At 33.3% G+C, this 24,006-nt stretch overlaps 1 protein-coding gene and 1 long non-coding RNA gene across 3 annotated transcripts in view; both read left to right on the plus strand.

Moving 5' to 3' along the window:
* The window catches only part of ODR4 (odr-4 GPCR localization factor homolog), a 39,297-nt gene extending 24,610 nt beyond the window's left edge, over nt 1-14,687 (plus strand). For both annotated transcript variants that reach the window (XM_087858501.1, XM_087858505.1), the window contains 2 exons: nt 8,114-8,224; nt 9,618-14,687. In XM_087858501.1, coding sequence (XP_087714627.1) covers nt 8,114-8,224; nt 9,618-9,685 — 179 coding nt within the window. In that variant the 3' untranslated portion in view covers nt 9,686-14,687. The remainder of the gene's footprint in view (nt 1-8,113; nt 8,225-9,617) is intronic.
* A 5,002-nt stretch (nt 14,688-19,689) lies between these two features.
* LOC123801393 (uncharacterized) overlaps nt 19,690-24,006 on the plus strand; it is a 48,754-nt gene continuing 44,437 nt past the window's right edge. Inside the window, exons 1-2 of the long non-coding RNA XR_006782215.2 lie at nt 19,690-19,878; nt 22,613-22,674. This is a non-coding gene — a long non-coding RNA (uncharacterized LOC123801393). The remainder of the gene's footprint in view (nt 19,879-22,612; nt 22,675-24,006) is intronic.

A 24,006-nucleotide genomic window follows, 5' to 3' on the forward strand; every position in this document is an offset into this window, starting at 1 on the left:
AGTTTCTCCTCCTAATTGTGACTTTCATATTTGACCTTACATTCTGTTTAGCAGGCTGTTTTTGTTTTTTGTTTTGCTTTGCTTTGCTTTTGTATCTAGTGAGAGCAGGATATGAAAACATATCTATAAATAAGTGTATAAGTTTATGACAGGCTTCCTGAAACATTTAGAAATATGTGATATAAGTAATTATTTGCAAATATCAATAAATATTGAGTATGTAGCTGTCAGACTTCAAATTTCTGATATCATAGTAGAAAGTCTTTAGGTTACTTTTGAATATGGATGTTTATGAAATTTGAATATAGCAATTTTTAAGTATTTTTTCTAATTCTAGTTTCTTAATTATTCTTCTGTGACTTAACTAATTCCTGCTCCCCACCATAAGAGTATTTGATTCAGAGTACTCTTGCTACAATGATGAGTCAAGTAAGTATTTCGTTGGTGAATATCAAATCTGTCAGTAAAGTCTTAGATTAGTTGGAGACCAGTGAGTTTGTTGTGTTTTTTTTTCCCCAACAACTCCAGATTAGTATTAATTACGATGTGGAACAGTAAGCTTGTTTTAAAGAAGAAAATACTTTAAATTGCTCAGTATCTGATGTTAAAGCAGCAGCAGTGTTTTAATCCTTTGGAAACTATTATTTTTTAAGGGATAGCTATAGTATATTCCCTAATTGATAGATACTTTGAAGTAAACTGGTAAACATGTTTGCTGCTTTCTGAAATATGTTTTCCCAGATTAGTGGCTACACTATCTCTGCCAACCAGACTTAGAGTCATCAGGGTGGGGATTTTGATTGTTATGTTCACTTTTGTCTCTAGTGCCTAACAGTAGTTCTTGACCCATTCTGTTGTTGATAATCTGAATGAATTTTAATGGGATCATTAGAGTTGACCTAGTTCATCCTCTTTCTTTTAACATTGAAATCTATATTCCTAGGAGATGGGGTTTTTATACTGTATTCTTCCTTATTCCGAATACCAGTCTGCCTTCCTATAACTAACACCTTATTAAGTAATCTGGAACAGTAAAACATGAATACTTCTTTGTTGAGGCCATGCTTTAAATTTGAGGGCAACTCTCATGCTCTCAGTATGTTGCAGCCAAATATTTGCACAGTCCTTTAACTGGTCTCTTTATTATGGTTTCAGACCTCATTTTTTCTTACCACCTTGTTTGTCTTCTTATAGATTAGCAATTTTTAACCTGTGGTACCCATAACCTTTGGGGTCATAGCTGGCTTTCAGGAGGTCCACAAACCACTTAAAAGTAATTGTAGGATTTTTTTCTGGAAAAAGATCTATAGCTATTAAAGAGTTGGTGACCTAAGAAAGATTAAAAACTACTTCTTTAAATATACTTTGGTTTGTCTTTCTTGAAAGGCATTACCCTGAATTCAACCTGATATTCTAATAATATTATTAGTTATTGTTTATATAGAACCTACTGTGTATAGGCACTGTTTTAAGAGCCTTACAAATACTAAATCATTTAATTCTTATAATAGTCCTATGATATAGATACTATTCTTAGTCCCATTTTCCAGATGAGAGAATTGAGGCACAGAAAGGTCAAGTAATTTTTCCAGGGTTACACAGCTAGTAAATGGTAGAGCTAGAATTTAAACTTAAGCAGTTTGGTTCTAGAGGCTGTGCTTTTTTCTAACAATTCCTTTCCATGGGACCTAACCAACACAGACTATAGAACTACTATTTTCCATGGTCTAGATATTTATTTTAGCATGGCCATCTTCATTGCATCATTCAAAAATTTTTTTGACTTAAATGAATGATGATGTTACATTATTCTCAGCTAATTGCATTTTGCTTCTATCAGTATAATTTATCACTTGTTGGTTAGAACCTAGGATCTGTTATCATAGTAGATGGTTTTCATATTCTTTTTGAATTACTCGTCATACTTTTAGTGTGTATTATATTCATGAAAGATTAAAGGGTAGCACTGTATGCAAAACTTGACCCATTCACAACTTACTTTAGTTTTTAAAATTTTTTGACTATTTTTACAACTTTAAAAATCAGATATAAAAGTGTAGGGAGAGAGAGATTTCATTTAGATTTTTTATTTTATTTCTTTTAAAAATTTTATTTATTTGAGAGAGAGAGAGACAGAGATAGTGACAGAGATAGCAAGAGAGAGGAGGAGAAGGAGGCTCCTCACTGAGCAGGGAGCCCCATCTCAGGACCCTGTGACCATGACCTGAACGGAAGGCAGATGCTTAACTGCCTGAGCCACCCAGGTGCCCCTGACTGTCAGATTTTTGAGAGTAAGTACCTAGAATGTTTATCTCTTTATCTAAGCTTCCTGCCTCAAACATGATCGGTATTCTTAAATATTTGTTAATAAGTAACCAATATATACTAAATAGGTCATTTTTTTGGAAATTATAACACATCTTTTTTCACTTATTTTATGCTTGAAAAATTGTAAAGTTTACATCTAGCCAGATACAAGGTTTTTAAGGTTTGTGTAAGGCACTACAACTGAACATGAACATTTAGAAAGGGTATGATAGTCATAGCTCTGTGGTGATGTAATTCAGAACTTTTTAAACATTTAAAACATATGACAGTATGCAACACTAGACGTATTAATTCTAGTTTACAGCATTTAGTATGTCTATCAGATATTTATTAGGCATTTACTCTGCTCAAGGCAATGGGATAGATAAAAATCAGACCAGATACTTTTCCTTAAAAAGTCTATAATCTGATTTGGAAGATATAATATGTATGCATTGTTAATTATCAGAGTGTAGTAAGGTCATAAACATAAGAACTTAACACTAATGATTAAAATTTTAGAATTTGCAGTGATTTTGTTAATTATTCAATGAGAAGAAAATATTTTGACTGTAGGTTAGAGATAACAATCTACAGTAACCAAGTTTTGACATTAGTATTTTTGATTTTAGTAAACTGTTTCCATTTTTCCATTGTTTATTATTATTGCTGTATGTTTCACTTTAATTGAAACCACACATCTGTTGCATAAATTGATGCTCTGTAGTCTTCAGTGGATAATCCCAAATATATTAGAAGTTCCATAGTTTTGAATGGTTCTTAGAATTTGAAATATCCTTGCAGATAATTAAAAGACGTATGGCCTCAAGATAATAAACTTCTTAGCTATTATTATCAAATTTAAATGCTATTCTCTAATGAATTGTTTTTATCATTTATATGTATACTAAATATATTTTAATCGTTTCTCAACTTTCCTTCAGTAAGCTTTAACACTGTACCATGTTAAATATTAGTATGAGCTAGTAACTGAAGTATTTAAAAATCCACTTTTTAATCTTAGATGATATATAAATGTTCATTAGTCTTTTTTGTGGATTTTTATTTTTATAAGCTTTTAATATTGGAACTTCATTGTATATTTCATACTGTATTTAAAAATTACTTTCTGTCTGTTTTTTTATGCTGGTAATCTAGTATAGAGATACATAAACTGAGTAGGAAAGTTTAATATTACAAACACAAAGGAAACAAAACAGCAATTTGTGGAAAGTTTAGGTGTATATACTTGGATGTATGCTGTATCAAACTCATGATCTCTAGATTACATGTTTTTCTAATATTATATAATGTGTGCTTCTTTAAGGACTCTTCCCTGTTTTTGAAACTTACATAAACCCCAACTGAGTGATTAATTACTATTTTTGATTGCCCATTAGGTATTAAGCATTAGGGTTCTAGAGGTCAAATATACAGTCCTGACTTTCAAGAAGTTCACAGTATAGAAGGAAATACAGAGAAATGGGTTACTCTAAATAAGGTGATTAGTTCTATAATAGAGGGATGAACAGAATTATCAGAACATTTAGCACAGGGATTATCTTTATATGGGATTAGAGAAAGCTTCTGAAAGCAAGTGACATTTGAGTTCATTTTGAAGGATGAATGCAGTAAAAGTAACTCTAGGCTTTTCAGGAATTGAACACTGGCATCAGATGTATTTTGACCAAGAATATGACTTGTCTAGAATTATGTTAGTTTTGCTTTTCCAAGTATTTGTTGAATTAGAAGGAATGATTTGGTAGTTAACATATTTTAATAGCAAAATAATATATTCCCAAATTATGGGATAGGGTAAAAACAAACATTTTAATAGAAAAATTAAGTGATTTTTCATAACATCCTATTCATTTAGAATTATATTCACTTACTCATTCACTCCTTTACTCACTCATTATTTAAAAATACCATTTTACTAATAATAAAATAATGGATTATTAATAAATATTAATTTATTCATTGATGTATTCAAAAATATTAGATGCATAATTTTGTGAAGATAGTATTTTAACTGAATCCAGGTATGCCACTTACATCTGTGTGACTTTAAGTCCCCTCTGAACCCCACATGCTCTTGGGGTTAAGAGAATTTAGTACAACATTAGGGAAAATACTTTCTAAACAAGATATACATAACTGTAAGGTGATATTAACTAGTATTATTATAAGAATTTTAAATAATGAACTTTCTGAATTATGCTAAAAAATATTAACATTAAAGTATAGAAGTAATATTTTATAGTATGTATAAATTTTCCTGTATATTTGAAATTGGAGTTTTCATATATAATAAGCCATAAAAGTTCATGGAGTTCAAATGTTCAAGTTCAAAAATTGAAATCAATTGCTGTACATTTAGGGATGTTAAACTTGTTACAAGAATCTGGCTTTATTTTCTAAGTATTTGATGTTATTATTTAATTATTTCTATTCTATAAGATACTTGCCAAGTAGTTGCTATGTTTGAAATACATATTTTGCCAGGTAAGTACCTTAAAATAACATACTTTTAAATGACTTAAGGGATGAAGAACAATTTGTTTGTCACAATGACTCATTTAAGGTGAGGGATAACTGTGGCTTTAAGATTTCTTAGATGCATTAGTCATCTGCTAGATATTAAGTTAATAATTCAGATGCACTTTATCTACAGTATCAGCTAAAAATTTGAAGACACACCTTTAAAATCTGGTGAAACTCATCTTTGCCAATTCTGTCTTGATATCAGAACTAATTAATTTTTTGTTTGGTTAAACATTGATAATTTAATTATAAAGGAAAAAGAAGTAATAATGAACATGTATTTTTATAACTAAATCCCTGAGTATAGTGAAACCTCATTACTTCAGTATTCACAGAGGGGGAAGAAGACAACTAGGAAGTTCAAGTCGTAACATTTTATTTTAAGGTTCTAAATAGTCCTGCCTAACTATCAGCAGCTTGGAATGAAATTGAACACATTTACAACTTAGCATACATTCATTATTGTCCTTGTTTTCTCTTTTGTTGACAGTTGTTCAGAAAAGTCACTTTCTTACATGATTAATTTGGGGCTTGTCTGAAGTTAAAATTACCTGGTTTTAAGGAATGCTTAAGATCTAATTTCCTGTCGAATTATATGTTATTTGCATTTAAATTTCAGATATGAGTAAAATGACATAGTGTCTGAGATTTGAATTAAAATCCCAGAAGCTCCCACCAAAAGCAAACAACCAGTTATGACGTCTTATTCATCCTTGAAAAATGCTCTGCTTCAGTAAAATTATCTCAGATTTGTATCAAATCAATATGATTTTGTATGACTGATGAAAATAGAGCAATGAAATGTACTTTTTTATAGAAATAAATTGCTTGTGCAGAAGATTTGACATACTAGAGCATGAGTTTGGCATATAATAATTCAGTATTAAATGTATAAGTAATATATCGTGACAAAGCCATTTTTTGTGCTCTTTAAATACAAGTACTCAAGTTAAAAAAAAAAATCCTGCAGCAAATAAGTGTAATTCATGCTTCGTCCATTATTTTTATTTGTATTTGTTATCTGATATAAGGATTTTAGTGGCCCCCCCAAAAAAGTTTTTTGGTACTGATATTTACTAAGAAAAACCAAAATTGTATGTGCGTTAACATGAATAAAACTGTACTATTCACTCAACTTTTTGATCTATAGATGAAGTTAGGGGGAAAATTAAGCTGGTAAGGTGTTATAGTTCTTGAGAAAACCAGAAACTGTGGAAATACAGACGACTGAATGGTTCTAGAGACAGTTCATATAAGAATTTTTGGGCTTTGTAACCAATATGATATAGGAGGGAAAAAAAAGAGAAGAGGGTTTTGTTTGTTTTTAAAGTACTTTCATCATATGCTTGAAGAGGGAAAAAAGGAATGGTCATACCCTTTATTCTAATGAGGTAGTTACTAAAGAGGATTTATGAAAATGACAGTAAACTTTTCTTCATGGGAAATTGATGAAAATTAGGCATTTTTTTTTTCTTTCATCCATTTTGGTACCACAGATATCTATTTCAATAAGTTTATGTATCTAACTTGCAAGTTATACTGAAATATAAAGATGTCTATAAGAACATTTTTAATCCAAGCAATAAGCTCTTTTACTTTGAATTTAAATGGTAGCATTTACCATCTCTCACTCTGTGGTTCTCTTCTTTTTTGTAAATAAAGGGATCAACATGGAGTAGATGCTTTCAGAGTTCTATAGAACAGCATTTGATTACCACCTCTGAAGGAAAGAAGGGAGTCTGGCTCCAGGGGCCCTCCATTCTTGCTTTAGCCAGCATAATTCTATTTTCATCTATTTTACATGCTGGGATTTTCTGTCAGATTCTTTAGCACTAGGGGAAAAAAAAGAAAAAAAAAAGAAAACCACTGGTCTATGTGATCTCTAAGGATGTTTTTAGTTCAAACACTTTTAATCCATGTTAAATAAATTCAGCTAAGCTAATCTACATAAATTATTGCCAGCATAATGAAATAGAAAGAGAACTTGTATTTGAATCCTCAGTCTGCCCCCCATGACTCTCAAATATGCACTTAACTTTCCAGGTTTTATTTTCCATCTGTAAAATGAGAAAAGGTGGTTGCCTTGTTTAACACTGAGTTCTTTTAAGGTCAAATTTATGATTATATTTTGCCTGTATACAGTAGACCCCTTATTTTCAGATGTTAAGTTCTAAGAATCCCAATGGATGCCTGAAACTGCAGATAGTACCTCTCTATATACTGTGAACTCTATATACCATGCTTTTTCCTAGATATATGAACCTGTGATTTTTAAATTAGGCATGGTAAGAGATTAAAAATAATAATAATAAAATAGAAGTTATAACAATATACTATAAAAGAAGTTAGTGAATGTGCTCTTTCTCTCTCAAAATATCCTATTGTATTTATACACACCCCTCTTGTGATGATGTGAGACGATAAAATTTCTCATAATAAGATGAAGTGAGGTGAATGATACAGGCATTGTGATGTAGCATTAGGCCACTGTTGACCTTCTGACTCTGTCAGAATAGGATCATCTGCTGCTGGACTGCAGTTGACTGCAGGTATCTGAAACTGCAGATTAGGGGGGACTACTATATTTCAAATTTCAGGTTAGATCCAGTCAACAAATTTTTTTCTGTATAGGGCCAAATAGTAAATATTTTAGGCTTTGTGGTATACATAAGATCTGGCCATGGGGCAGTTGCTAATCCCCACTTTTAATATTAATATCTAATTATTTGAAATTATTAATTGTCAGTCCATTAATAGGAATGATAGAAATTAATCCCAATTAAGAGTGAAGGTTACCTTGCTCCTATCTGTTTTGATTTTTGGTTTATTTTTACTATTTTATCTATAATTGTCTATAATTATATTATCTATATTACCTATAATTACCTGTAATTATCAATGTACTATATTTGTTACTATTTGTTTACTATATTTGTTACTATCTCCCATAATTTGTGGGAGTCATTCAGAACTAGCTCTATGGCTCTTCGATTTCAGTCAGTTATAAAACTATATACAGTATTTAAATAATTGTTCTGTGAAATTTAATTCACCTATGTTCATTATCCACCTACATATATTTCATGAAATTTAATTCACCTACGTTTGATAATGAGCAAATTCCTTGTGTTGTAAAAAAGTGAAATTGAAGGAAAATGTAGTTCATTGAATATGTTCCTTATAATGTTCTTCTTTAAAACTCATTTTAAAATGGAAATTACTCCCATTTTATTTAGGATTGATTATTGTTATCCTCTTGCAGCTTGTATGAGTTACTCTGTGAATACTGAAGCTTCATTGGACAACACAGATGATGAGCAACCAAAACAACCGATGAAAACTACAATGATATTGAAAATTCAGCAAAACATAGGTATTTAATTTCTTTTATAATTGAAAAGATGGTATTTTGAATTTGAGTTTTCTCATTATTTTAAAATTATTTCCATTACATTTTGCTTTCTTAGACATGCTACATTAAGCCTGTATTTATTGAGTATTATGGGAAGTGCTAGACGCTGGAGATGGAAGAGATGGAAAGATTTATAAATAATGCATTATCACAATTGCCCTCAAGCACGACACTTTCTATTTTTTTGGTCTTTGTTTATTTGATTTTAGAGAGGGGGAGAGGAGCAGAGGGAGAGAGAGAATCTTAAGCAGGCTCCATACCCGGTGCAGAGCCCAACATGGGTCTCGATCTCATGACCCTGAGATCATGACCTCAGCCAAAATCAAGAGTTGGATGCTTAATGACTTAACCACCCAGGCATCCCACTTTTTGTGTTTTTGTAAGAAAAACTTGTTGAGTTTCGGGAATCAGTTATTGGGCCAATGCTTTCCAGACTGGTGTTCTTTGAAAAACTGCTATTGTAGAAGATTTTGATATGTGTCCTATGAAAAAAGTCAAATTCAAGTCTGGAAACTTGTAATGAACTTTAGAATTTTAAAGGCTCCAAGAAGCGTGGCAGTATCTTTAATATTGTTCAGACTTATTGATTAAAGAACATGTAGACTGTTGTTAAGTGGAATGCCAATCTGAGAAATGCTTTATAAGCATTAAGACTTTTCACTGAGAATTAGAAGCCAGACTGTTCTTGGTACTTACTCTTTAGATAATTACCTAAATTCTTTGTACCGAAGTGCGTGTGTATGTGTGTGTCTGTGTCTGGACTGCTCTGGCCGGTTTGGTTTTGGTTAACTTACAATTAGGAAAAAATAAGTAAAATTAAAAGTTACCAACACAAACTTACTAATTCTTAGATTTAACAGTGGAATGTGAGTTTTTTAGTTTGAATAGTTACACAAATGACTTTGCCTTGTCATCTTTGAGACCCACTGCCCATTGGAGCTGTCTTTTGGTTTAAGCTAGGTACCATAAGATGGCTGGGATGTCAGTGTGCATATTTATAGAAACCTTTTAAAGTATGTGTGTGTATTTCTCTAAGATGTATGTGAGTGCTTCTCTCAGATATGTGTGAGTGCACATATGTGTAAGAGAGATTTTTTTTTTAAGGTTTTGCTAAGTGATGAAGTACATGATTATCAGTCCAGCCTTTGCCATCTATTCAACTTATTGCTGTGTTTTCCTCCTAAGACTTGGCTGGCTTTTAATATGTATGTATGTGTGTGTAAGCATATGTGTTTGTGCAGGTGCGGCTTGTTGTTTAGGCCCATCGGTTGCCTACATTTCAGAGCCTAGGATCAGTTAAGCCTTTCTTTTGCTCATCCCATTTCCACTTGTTTTGTGTTTGTTTTACTTGTAGGTGTGATTGCAGCAGTTGCGGTTGCAGTCCTTGCTGCGGGTATCTCCTTTCATTACTTCAGTGATTAGGGTGAGACACAGCTTCCTGATCTTCCAGAGAACACTGAGCAACCATTATGAATAATAAAGATGCAAACAGTCCATCTGCATTTAAGACCAGAGCAGCCACCTCTGCTGCCATAATGCCTATTAGGTTGCTGACTAAAATGAAATCACCAGCTGCCTTGTTTAGCCCTGCTTATATTATAGATGGCTCAGGCTTCCAAAAATAAAGTTGTACATATAGATGAAAGTTGCATGTAACAAATCCTTATTATCTATTTTTAAAAGTTCAAATGATGGTTTATTTTCATAGATTTTAGTCCTGTTGATCTGGATCACGTATTGATCAAGATATTGAAAATTCAAATAGGGTTGACAGAATATCTTAGTAATAAAATAACTGGAGAAATTTCTACAAAGTGGGGCAACAACTATTGGGTAAGTTCGTACTCTAGGACCTTTCTAATGTGTACTCAGTTCCAAAATACTGATCAAGTCTGGTCAAGAGGTAGGAAACCTTTCCAGAAAGGTTTGAATTATTAGGGATTGCCATAAATCATGTGCTTTCTCAGTAATCAGACTTTTACTTCTAAAACTACATTAGACTAGGTACTGCAAAACAACCGAGTCCTGAATAAAATCTTTTTGAATGCATTAATCGGCTCAAAGAAAGTAGGGGAAGTTTCTGAGAATCATACCTCTATTTTTACTTGCCCACAGATGAATAAATTTTGAGTTGGGAATTGCGAATACTGTATTAAGCATGCAAGTGGGCATTGGTTGCTCATATGGCAAATACCAATTGCAACACAGCCATATGCAATTTGCCTTGGACTAGAAACAAGGAGATGAATCTGAATCTGAGATACTGTCCTAGCCAGGACAGTTGAAATGGCTACTTAGTTTGTAGTATCCTGTAACTCCTGGCAGAAGCAAGAGATAGGCTCAAGAGTTTTGTAGATTAAGATTAAAAAATATGACTGGAGATTACCAGGTGCAAATTTAAACTAGTTAGCATGAGAAAGAATCTATAGAAATAATAAACTTTGGATTCAGTTCTCCAAGGTCTCATCACTAACATCTATGAAAGATGGAACCAAAGGCAGATCTAAAAAAGAAAACAAAGAATGCTACAAATGAAAAATATGTTACTTGAAATTTAAAAAGAAGTCCTCAGACATGTTGAATATCATATTAGACTCAACTGAAGAGACAATAAATAAACTGGAAGTGAGATCTAAAGGAATTACCCAGTGCACAGCAAGGAGAAACGAGCTAGAAAATACAAGTATTAAAGAGAAGTTTAGAAATATGAAGGGAAGAATTACAAAGACTGGAAGTATTAGGAGGGAAGAATAGAGATGATGGAGGAGTGCAATGTTTGAAAATAACTATTTTCTGTATTTGTTGGAAAAACATGAATTCGTAATTTCAGGAAGCACAGTATATCCCAAGCATACATGGATCAAATCCATGCCTAAACCCAAAGTAGTATAACTACAAAATACCAAACACAAGATTTTAAAAGCATTCAAAGGAACAAAAAGATCATCAGTGAAGGCAAGACAGCCACATATTTCGTAGCCTTCTCGATAGCAACAATGTATCCAAAAGATGGTGGAATAATGCCTTCAAAATTCTGAGAAAAACTAATTATCAGCTTAGAATTTGTGCCAAGCAAAACTGAAATGTTCAGATGAAAACCAGATTTTTACCATCAACGGAACTTCAATAAAGAACCTGCAAAAGGAAGATCTTCAAGAAGGAAAATGTTTCCACAAGGATGATCTGAAATTGAAGAACTGGTGAACAAATACAATGATAAACATGTAAATCGAAAGTGTTGTTAATATAAAACAGTCATAATTTAAGAAATGTTTATAAGAAGTAAAATTGTAAACAACTGTAAAACTAAATAAACATTTTATGCAACATGAATGTGGACTTCTAAAATAGGATATAATTGAAAAACTGGATAATAGCTTTTAAGATGGGAGGAGGGTGATTAGAATTAAAGTGTTCTGAGGTGCTTTCATTATTCAGGAAGTGGGTTAAGATACTGCTAAAATAATAGAGAATGAATCATTGCAAAAGAAAAGAAGTTTAAAATAGTGGAACAGGAAGACAATAACTTAGCTCCAAAGGAAAGAAATTAGGGGTGGGGGAGTAACAAAATTTAGTAAGATAATAGTAACAAATCAAATAATAATAAAATAAACCTGAATAGACTAAACCCAGTTCAACAGCAGGTTGATTAAGTTTTTAAAATCCAGCTATATATAAGCTGGATTTTTTAAAAGATGAAAACACATAGGCAAGTAACAAAATTTATGTAGCTTTAGTGATACTAAATCAAAATTAGATTTTATATTAGTATTATTAAAGATGGAGAAGACCACTAAATAATGATAAAAGGATCAATTCACTAGAAATATATAACAATTTTAAATATGTACATACTTTGTAAAATGGCCTCAAAATATAAATTAATGTATAAATGTATACATTTATAAATGTATAAATTATAAGACTTAAGCAACAAACTTAACAACACAGTGGGAGATTTCAGTAGCTCTTAATTATTGATAAATAAACCAAGCCAAAGAATGAATGAAAACACAGATTTGTATAATGCAATTAATATTGATTCAATGGACAGATATAAAATAATCAGCAATTAGAGAATATTTTTAAGCATTTTATATTAGCAAAAGTTGACCATGTACTAGGTATGAAATAAGTCACAATAAAGTTTTAAAAATCAGTATTAAATTGATAATCAAATAAGTTAGAGGTCAGTAATAACGATTAAATTTTTAAAGATCATGCATTTACAAGTTTTAAAAATTTCCTAGATGGAAGAAGAAAACAAATACTTAGAATCTAATTATAAGTGCCACATTTGGAAAAATTGGGTGATGCAGCAGAAGCAGTACCAAAGGGAATTAAACGCATGAATTAAAAAGCCTAAGTATATAACTTAAGAGCAACAGAATAAACAATGTTGAAGCAAGGAGATACAGGCGACTGAAGAAATCAATGAGTTAGAAAACAAAAAGTCACAATGTCAAAGTTATTTTCATGACAACAATAAAATTGGCATAATTAAACAAGAAAACAGGGCACAAGTAGATGAAATAAAGATTGAAAAGGACTCCTAACCCATAGATAGAGCAGAGATGAAAATGATGAGCATCTTAATATATTTGAAAACTTAGACAAAATAGATCAAGGTCTAGAAAAATGCAATTTCCTTAAATAGTCCAAAGAAGAAATAGACAACCTACATAGATTTATTCAATAGTGTTGAACAGTAGATAATTTTTTTTGACAAAACATCTAACCCACATCTACAGATGTTTCTCTTTCAAGGGCAATACTATTTCAACATTTCATATAAACTCTTCCAAGGACTAGGTAATGAGGGGATACTCCAGCTCTAATGGAGCCAGTATAACTTCTGATACTAAAATCAGACACATTCAGGAGGAGAAAAGAAAGTTACAGACTCATCACACATATTAACAGATGTGAAAAACAAAAGCACTATTGATAAGCTAAATTCAACATTATATAAAAAAGGATAATGCACCATGACTAAGTTGTATATATACATTAAAAATCAGGAACTCAATAAGAATGTCTATTTTATCACCACTTCTATTCATCATTGTACTGTAGAAATAATGAGCAAAAGACAAATCAGGTATTTTAAGAGGACGTGACTGAGCACACAAAAAGAAGTTTACTCTCATAAATGATCAACTAAGACCACAGTGAATATCGTTTTACATCCAATAGACTGAAAAATTAAGAAATATGACAATATCAATGAAGATGATGTGCATCAAGAAGACATTTATAGGTGGGGTTGTAAACCAATGCACAGTTTGCCATAGAAAGCAATTTGGCCTTATCTTGTGAAGTTAACAATTTACATACTCCTAATGCCTGACCATTCTGCTTCTACATATATACCTTAGAGAAATTATTCCATAGGTGCCCAAGAGCACATCTGTGAGAATGTTCAAAGCAGCCCTGTTTGTAACCACCCAAAGGTTCATTGACAAAAGAATGACAAATTGTGGGTTTTGTACTTTTGTTTAATAGGGAGAATGACCTGAAAAAGCAAGTCTCAGAAGCCCACATGCAGTATGATAGTTTTTATAAAGTTTAAAGACAAGCAAATCTAAACTACATTACATGGGAACACATTTATGATAATTTTTTAATGTGAAGGAATGATTCCCAAATTCAGGATGGTATTACCATTTCTGGTGGGACTGATGGCAGAGCAGGAAGGCAAGAGGAACAAATTAATAGATGAAATATTATTAGTGATGTTTTAGTTCTTGAGTTGAAATGGGTTACTTGATCTTCATTTTATTTACTTAATGGTATCAACGTATGTATTATTTTGATTGTCTACTACTAATAAACCACCTCAATCTTAACTGACTTAAAATGACAACCATATAGGGTGCCTGGGTGGCTCAGTCGGTTAAGCATTTGCCTTTGGCTCAGATCTGGGATTGACTCCCACATCAGGCTCCCTGCCCAGCGGGGAGTCTGCTTGTCCCCTCCCTCTGCCCTTCCCCTCTCGTGCTTTTTCTCTGTCCTTCTCAAAATAAATAAAATCTTTAAAAAAAAAAAGATAACCACTTAATTTTTCCCCCCACAATTCTGAATTGACAGGAATCAGTTGGCTTGCTCTCCACATGGTGTTGGTTAGAGTTACAATTTTCTAGGTGCTTGATTGGGTTTAAAACATCCAAAATATGTCTGATAGCCATTTGTATGTCTTCATTGGAAAAGTGTCTGTTTGTATCTTCTGCCCATTTTTTGATTTGTTTATTTATTTCTTGTGTATTGAGTTTGAGAAGTTCTTTGTAAATCTTGGATACCAGTCTTTTACCTGTAGTGTCATTTGCAAATATCTTCTTCCATTCTGTGGGATGCCTCTTAGTTTTTTTTACTGTTTCCATGGCTGTGCAGAAGCTTTTTATCTTGATAAAGTCCCACAAGTTCATTTTTTCTTTTGTTTCTCTTGCCTTTGGAGATGTGTCATGAAAAAGTTGCTGTGGCCAATGCCAAAGAGGTTGCTGCCTATGTTCTCCTCTAGGATTTTGATGGATTCCTGTCTTACATCGAGGTCTTTCATCCATTTGGAGTTTATCTTTGTGTATGGTGTGAGAGAGTGGTCAAGTTTCATTCTTTTGCATGTAGCTGTCCAATTTTCTCAGCACCATTTATTAAAGAGACTGTCTTTTTTCATTAGCCATCAGGGAAATTCAAATCAAAACCACATTGAGATACCACCTTACACTAGTTAGAATGGCAAAAATTGACAAGGCAGGAAACAACAAATGTTGGAGAGGATGTAGAGAAAGGGGATCGCTCCTACACTATTGGTGGGAATGCAAGTTGGTACAGCCACTTTGGAAAACAATGTGGAAGTCCCTTAAAAAGTTAAAAATTGAGCTACCCTATGACCCAGCCATTGCACTAATGGGTATTTACTCCAAAGATACAGACATAGTGAAGAGAAGGGCCATATGCACCCCAATGTTCATAGCAGCATTGTCCACAATAGCTAAATTGTGGAAGGAGCCGAGATGCCCTTCAACAGATGACTGGATTAAGAAGATGTGGTCCATATATACGATGGAATATTACTCAGCCATCAAAAAGAATGATTTCTCAACATTTGTTGCAACATGGACGGGACTGGAGGAGATCATGCTAAGTGAAATAAGTCAAGCAGAGAAAGACAATTATCATATGGTTTCACTCATTTATGGAACATAAGAAGTAGGAAGATCAGCAGGAGAAGAAAGGGAAGAAGAAAGGGGGGGTAAGCAGAAGGGGGAATGAACCATGAGAGACTGTGGACTCTGGGAAACAAACTGAGGGCTTCGGTGGGGGGGATGGGATAGGCTGGTGATGGGTATTAAGGAGGGCACGTATTGCATGGTGCACTGAGTATTATACGCAAGTAATGAATCATGGAACTTTACATCAAAAACTAGGGATGTACTGTATGGTGACTAACATAATTAAAAATATTATTATAAAAAAATAAAAATAAAACATCCAAAATAGCTCATTCACGTGTTTGGCAGTTGATGCTGGCTGTCAGCTGGGAACCCGGCTATCACACCTCAGTTTTCCTCTATGTGGCCTCTCCATGTGGCTTGAAGTTCTTCCATCAGGGTGGCTTGGCTTCTTCCTATCATGATGATTGGGATTCAAGAAGTAATATCACAAGTGTGAGCATTCCAAGAAGAGAGAAGTAGTTGCTGTGAGTCCTCTTGAGGCCCTGGCTTAGAAATCTCAGAACATCACTACATTGTATTAGTAAAGTAATCCATACGACCAGCCTAGATTAAAGAGGAAGGGAAAAAACTTTTACCTCTCAATGAGTATACATATATGAAAAGGGAAGGGCTTGATCACAACCATCTTGGGAGATTATTATTATACCCTCTGCAAATAGCCATTTCTGTTCCTGACATGGAAAATGCATTAACCCCTCATAAGACACCTTAAAGTTGCATCTAAATATGTCATCAGATTCTGGTTCAAGGCCCATAATCTCATCATTTAAATCAGTTTCAGGTACAAATGAGCCACCTTTACTGCAGCTCTCAATATGAAGATGCATGAACTGAAGAAACAAGTTTTATTCCCCATACTCATCTAGCATACAATGGCAAGACAGGCAATAGATTTCTTGTTCGAAAAGGGAAAATGGGAGGTGCAAAGCAAAACTGGTCCATAGCAATTCTGAACTCCAGCTGGGCACATGTCTCTCATTCATCGTGATTCTAGGAGCAGGGAGTGTATGTTAATTAGGGCCTAATTTTCAGCCCTTGGCCCTTCCCTATGAGATTTTTACTTGACTTTGAGTTGTCCTTTGCCATGAGAATGGCTTGTTTGAGGTTGAACAGCTTTCTCAACTTTCTTTCTGATTTTCAAAGGTTGAAGACCCAGAGGCCTTTTTTTATTCTGAACTGTCTCTTCCTCTTAGACCAAACTTATGTAATTCCTTTAAAAATATTGCATGTTTTCTATGAATCGAATTATAATCCACTCCATTCAATAAAAGGCATACCCACAAACCTGAGACTGGCCTCTCCCTCTACTTTGAGCTAAATGACAGGATGTTGAAGGACCACATCCTTAAGAATCGTAGGTCCCAATTGCCTCACTAAGTAGATGGACTGTAATATATGTTGATAAGATTCTTCGAAGTCTTTTTGTCAGCTGAGAGATCTATGAGGCACTGGCTTAAATATTTCTGAAGTCAAAGGTTATTATTACAGCAGCACCCTTGATCGTAATTTACCCTAATGCTATATGTTCTACTTGCAGTTCTCTGGAGTTGTCTATTGCCCATAGGTCATTTCCCCCTTGAGAATTTCTTGCTGGCTGGAAAAGGTGTTCAAGGCTTTTATATTTCTTACATTTGTTCCAAAACTGAACAGTTTCTTATTTAGTTCATCATTCTTTTTCTGAATTTGATCATTGCCAGCTAAAAGTCACTTGGCATTTTCAGTATTCTGCCTGGAAATCTCCTTGGCCAGATGCACAGGTTTATTCAGTTACTTCTTCCCCTTAGTGATTTCCAGGAGTTCATTAGTTCTACCTTTCACATTACTGCAGGTGAAAGTGCCTTTCATAGCAAGGGTTGCCTTTCAATAACAATTTCCTCATTGTTCTAGCCACCTCTGTTTCCTGAAGTCCCTAAAGCCTTCATCTCCTGCTCAGTTCTAAAGTTAAGTCTACATGTTTTGGTTTTGGCCCAGTACTACTTTTATTTCTAGGTACCAGTTTCTATTTTGGTTATCTCTTCATAACAATCTCAAAACATATTGACATTAACCATTTTATTAATGGTTTTATTAATCATTTATTTATTTATGATTCTGTGGATAGACTAGGCTCAGCTGTCTCAGGTGGATGTTCTTCTGTTCCACATGATGTTGGCTGGGGCTTCAATTAACTAAGGGCTGTGACATCCAAGATAGTTCGTCCACATGGTTGGCAATTTATCTGCTGCTTCTCCATATAATCTCTCCACAGGGCTTAGGCTTCTCAAAGCATAGTGGTTGAATTAAAAAAGGAAGAGCCCCAAGAATCAGTGTTCAAAAAGGAAGGAAGTGGGAAGTTGTTACTCCTTAAAGGACTGGACTCAGAAATCCTAGAATGTCATTCCTCTGTATTCTATTGGTCAAAGCAAACAGGCCTAGAGTAGATCCTATAGGAGAGGAAAAAGAGGCTCATCTCTCAATGGAGAAGTAGCACATGCAAGCAGGGAGGGAAGGAATTGATGGCATTCACCATAGGAAACTTATTACATATATATTCATTTGTATATGTAAAATCTTAAATACATGAGAAAGAGAATTAAAGAAGTTCTCTAAGGAAATAGCTAACTATTATTACTCTGAAAACATAATTCATGTATTATCTTACCACAATCTGCCTTTTCCAATTGCACCCCATCTCTCGTGTTTCGACATTTTTGTGGAGGGAATAAATGTCTTTCCCTTTTACCTACTCCTATAATGTTCAAAGGTCAATAGGTTCATAACCATATTACCAAAATAGTTGGGAATAATCAAGCTCTATTACAATGCATATTTGGTTTTTGGCTTTTACCTAAGTATTTGTCTAAGTATAAACTAGCCAATATATAATAAATATCTAGTAAATTATTCTTGTTTTCTGACTTTAACATAATAATTATATTGGAAATATGAAGTATGTTCATGAATAGTCACTAAAGATAGTCAATGAGTTCTTATATACTTCATAACCTATTAAAAGGTAAATTAATACTTCAATAGGTTTTGATTTATTGGTTAAGGACAAGTGATAAAAGTGGAGTTAGAAAAGACAGTTGTCTCTGCTTTTGCTTTTTCTAAAATGTTTTCACATACATTATCTCAGTGGATTTTTACAACACTTGGGTGTAAGCAGGGCAGAGATTTGTTCAATGGATCCAAATTTGGTGGATACTAATGAGTGCACATTATTATGTATTGTATCCAATGACACATAGGATGAATAGACATTTGAGTAAGTAACTAATACCTGTCTCAATACTCAGAAATAGGTTATCCCTTCTTTTTTCATCTTTGTAAAAATATTTTGTAAAATATTTTACATACTTAGCACAAATGAAGCTAGACTTTATGTTGTTCTTTGGAACTTACGAAATTCTGATCCTGAAGAGTCCTGTAGAAAAAGGCTTGAACTTTCAAGAAAAGTTCTTTCATTTGATTTGTTCAGTTTGTTAAGGAGACCTTTTGCTTATTATAGAATTGTGAGGAGGAAATTAATGGTATGGATGAAGGTAGTTTAATCAGTTCTTAGGTTCTATTTTAGTCAAATCCAATTTAGTTGTGAATACACCAGATGCCTGGCTCCATGATTAAAATCCTGAATGTCAGTTAGCTAAGACACTAGACTGCAATATTTATATCTAAACAAAAATAACAACGTTTAAAAAATAATAATCCTATGCTTTCAAGTTAGCACTATTGAAGACATTTTCTAAATTTTAATTATAAGTTATAAAAAATAATAGCTAATGATTATGGAGAGTTGACTTGTATGCTTAGATCTTCTAATTAAGAAACAACACCTTGGGAAGTCACTTAATCCCTTTGATCTTTAGGTTGGAAAAAATTGTAACATTAACTCTCATATAGTGTTTTACAATTTATACAATATTTTCATTTTAACAATTCAGAGACTGAGGTGAAGTTCAGGAAAGTGACATGCTAAACCTACTAGTTAGTGGGGCATATACACATTAAGAAGGAAGATATTAATGAAAGGGAGTGATTGACTTTGTAGAAGCAAGAGGGATGATTGTACAGAAACAAGAAAACATGAGTTTAAGATTCCTGAGGATAGTCTCTAAAATGTAGGTAGCTATTGGCCTTGAGAGAAGGAACATCTAATATAATATCTCAGAAAGTGAAGAAAATTGGTGCAAGTGCATATGGGCTTATAGATTTGGTAGTGGAAAGTTGAAGATGATCTTATCTGATGCCTTCAGATTTCTATGAACTTGGAAATGTCATCTGAGGAGAGAAAAGAAAGAGAATAAAGAAGATTTCAAAGAATTGTTGCCAAGAATTGGAGATCAAATTGACTAAAGAAACAGTGGGATTACCAGGCAGTGTACCGGTACAGCCTCATTTGAGGTTAGTAATAATAAGTGAATGAAATTGTGTGACTTTCTCCCAGTAGTCTGTCCTCTCAGATTTTTTTTAAAAAGTGATTTATATGTCTTGTCTAAAAGATAAGTTGAAACCAAAGAAGGGCTAGGAAATTTAGGATATTGGCAAGAATATTATTTAAGAATATTATTTAAATGATGAACCATAAAATCTAAGATGAATATAAAAGGAAGTGAAGAGATGGAAATGGGGAGTAGAGGGGGGAAGAGAGAGAACAAGAATGCTTTAATGAGTTAGAAATGTAACGGAAAGAGAGAGAGAGGGAGAATGCTTTGATTGTTTGGAAATGTAATATAAAAAGACCAATGCAGTGGAGATCTAGAAGAAATCAAAGACCCAAATTTTTATAGTAATTGACAAGTAAATAAGGAGACATGATTGTGATCATAAGTAAAAATGCCTGGAATAGTGATTTGGGAAGAAATAACACATAGATGATAGGAAATGGCATGAGTTGCTGAGATGGTGGTTATTGAAGGTCAAGAGATGAAGTCAACGAAAAGAGAGTCCAGATTATGGGAGGATGGTCTACTAAAATAATGACAACACCCAACATGATAAAATTTGAAGCATAAAGGAAGGCTGTGTGAGTAGAGTAATTTTTGATAAATGAGAGAAAATGAATAAAAAGGTCAGTTGACTGTTCTAAGAATGGAAATCAAACAAATAGCATGAGCCTTAAAAAAAGTACATAAGATTTTGCACAGAAGCAAGTAGTAATATGATCTGTAGTAATAGTGTTAAGAATGACATTTGGATTTTTGAAAGAATAATCACTTGAAAGTGATAAAGGGAAGGTATGCCTTCTTTGAAGAACAAAGTTTCAATTATGAAAGATATGGAAGGAACGTTTGGGGAAAGGTTGAAAGTAAAGAGAAGTGTGCTGCTTTTAGAGAGGAAGGGGAAGGGAAGTGGGTGGAGAAGACAGTGCACTTGAGTATTATGGCAATGGCAAGTTGGGAGTGGGCAGATACTAGTGAGGGGGGAGAGGTGCGGGGAGCTCTCAGTTTGAATGTTGCTTGTAATGAATGCAAGGTTAAGTATGCTTTAAGATTTAATCTCAGTGATTTTGAGGAGGTTGGATTCTGGGTCCATTGATCAGAGGACTCACTGAGACTAAGTGAATAGTTACTGCTGCTGCAACAAAGTTTGGTAGCTACACCTATATGGTTTGGAGGTGGGAAGCAGTCCAGGCAGTGATGACAGCAACTAAAGACAGCAAGGCTAGGGTAGGAGCATAGTCTACAGCCATGAACTTTAAACATTCAGCCTTACATCCCAGGGATAAATACAACTTGGTCATATTTTATTTTTTACATACACTGTTGGATTCAATTTACTAATACCTTATTTAGAATTTCTTCATCCAAATGAATAAGTGACATTAGCCTGTGATTTCCCTTTCTCACTTCCTGTTTTTCTAATTTTGGAAGATTACACTATCAAGATTACCTTAGTTTAATAAAATCAGTTGGTGATTATTTTCTCTGTTTCTGCTCTCTGGAAAAGCCTATATAAAATGACCTGTTTCTTGTCAGTTTGATAAGGTTAACTTGTAAGTACATCTGGATCTGCATAATATTTTTTAAGTACTTCTCTGGTTTCTTTGCTTCTACAGGATTATTAAGACTTCTGTTTTTCTTAAGTCAATTCTGCCATTTTGTGTGTTTTCAAACTGGTTGACATTAATTGTTCATAATGTTTCATATCTTTTTAACCTCAGTTATCTGTATATGTCCATCATTTTACTTCCAACTTTTCTGTGTCCTCACGCTTTAAATGTATCTATTCTGAACAGCAAGTACCTGGGTTTTTAAAAGTCTAAACTGATAGTATGTGCCTTTTCATTAGTAAACTTAAATCATTTATGTTTCTTGTTATGATTGTTGTATTTGAAACTATTTCTACTTTAAATTTTCACCGTGGAACTGAGGAGAGTAGTAAAATAACTCCAGTTTCAAATGGTTAGCAATTCAGTGCTATTTCTCCTCAGAAAAAGTCAAATGGTGGTTTAAAGGTTTTCTCCATCCCCCCCCCCCGCTAAAGTGAAAACAACACAATAAAATTTGTAAATCCCTTTTCTCTTTAAATGCTCAAAGTACGGAAAATGATGGGCAAAATGGCATCTGTGTTTATTTTTAATAAATGTTAATGTACAGCCATGGTTTTCTGCTTCTAAACTTCTGTGGGTCTTACACAATTTATTAGTATTATGTCTCTGTAATTCAGGTTACCTAGCAAGTTCAATTTCATGTGTTATTAATCATTGCCTGTTGAAAGTGCATTAATTTGTTAGAACAGGAACCTTGTAGAGGAGATAATTATTTCTTGTCAGCAATGAATAAATTTCAGCCTTAAAAATGAATTATTGTTTTTGAGATAGCATGATTAAATCAAGCTAGTATGTGTTCAGGGGTTGGAGTGGGGAGTGAACATTCGGAGAAATAAAATAACCTAGGGTAAAACACCTGGTTTTGTGAAAATGATTTTTTAGAAGCATTGTCTTGTATACCATGAAAAAAAAAAAAGCCCTGAAAGATTAAAAAAAAAAAAAAGACTTCGATACTTGTTATAGATGAGAACCTCAAGTAAAGATAAAATTTAATGTTTTCTTTAAATGCTATTGCCCAAATAAGGAAAATCCATAATTGAAAACTGAGTTTATGTACTATATACTTAGACCTGTTCTCTCTACCAGGGCCATGACCACCATACTAATTTTGAAGTTGTGAGACTTACTGAAGCTTTACTGGATGCCAGGTAATTTTTATTCCCCTGAAAAATTGACATATGGACATGAAATATGTTAAGACAGATCTTCTAAGTTTAGGGAATCCCAAATTTGGTTGCTAATGTATTCTTTGCATCGGTGACTGGTAAGTAAGAAGTGTAATGTGATGAGAAGAGTATAAGCACTAGAATTGGGAGGTCCAAGGTTAGGTTCTCACTCTACATCTTACTAGCTGTGTAAACCTGGACAAGTCAACTAACCATAAACACCTTCATTTCTCCATCATGTAGGTTAATTAACTCATTTAGTATATGTGTGTGAGCGCAGATCCTTTCACGATATATATGTATATCCAGTCATCATGTTGTGACATCTTACAATTTTGTCAGTTACACCTCAATAAAACTGAAAAAAAATTATCTCCATCCTTGAACAGGACATAGTAAAACTATTGCTCTGTCTACCTCATAGAGCAACTGTGAGAATCAAATGAGATAAGGTATATTATATAACATTATACTATATATAATATAAACCATGAAAATTGGGAAAGTGTTAAAGAGGTTGGGTTGAGAAACTGGAAGTCTTGAAGAACATGTGCATTGAGAGTAAAGGGATTGAGAGAGCTGGAAGGGTAGACAGCTACCCTTCATCAGAGTGGTATATTGAGATTGAAGATTTCAAAAAGGGAGCCGATAGTGAAAATAAGAGAAAGAACTGAGCAGAGATGACAGTGTATGTTAGCTAACTAGAGGACGACGGATGGATAATAATTTCTTCAGTGAAATCCAATATCAGCTAGGTTCCAGGATTTAAGACCTCAAACAGTAATAAATAAATAAAAAGTCCTCATGTCTTTCAACTTCAGGAATGTGTGCTCTCTTAGATTGTAAATCTTTTGAGAAGAAAGAATTACTATATCTTACTCATTTTTATCACCCTGTTTCTATTATGTAACGTACAATTCCTTGTATGTATTAGACACTCAAAACTTGTAGAAAACAAATATAGTAAAAGAAAACAAAGAGAAATCAAACTTTCATCATGAGATAAAACTTTACTAGATATATTTGAACAGCTAAGTAAATGATCATGATTATATTGTGAAAAAAATTCAAAATTCTGTAGATTTCTTTCTCATTCCTGTGTTAATGTTTATTTCACACATCTGTTTTTATAATTGATTTAATTTATATTTATTGTGGTAGCTACGGTAATTTGAAATGGCAGTTTTTTTGGATATCTTTCATTCAGTTAAAATATATGGACTATTTAATAAGGTCCTTATATTCAGGAATGTGAGTGCTGTGTTTGGGGTAGATGAATTGCATTGCACCTTCTTCATAAATTAGCTTCTATTT

Source organism: Ursus americanus, chromosome 2 (assembly GCF_024610735.1).
Source record: "Ursus americanus isolate L20-20 chromosome 2, mUrsAme1.1.p, whole genome shotgun sequence".
NCBI lineage: Eukaryota > Metazoa > Chordata > Mammalia > Carnivora > Ursidae > Ursus > Ursus americanus.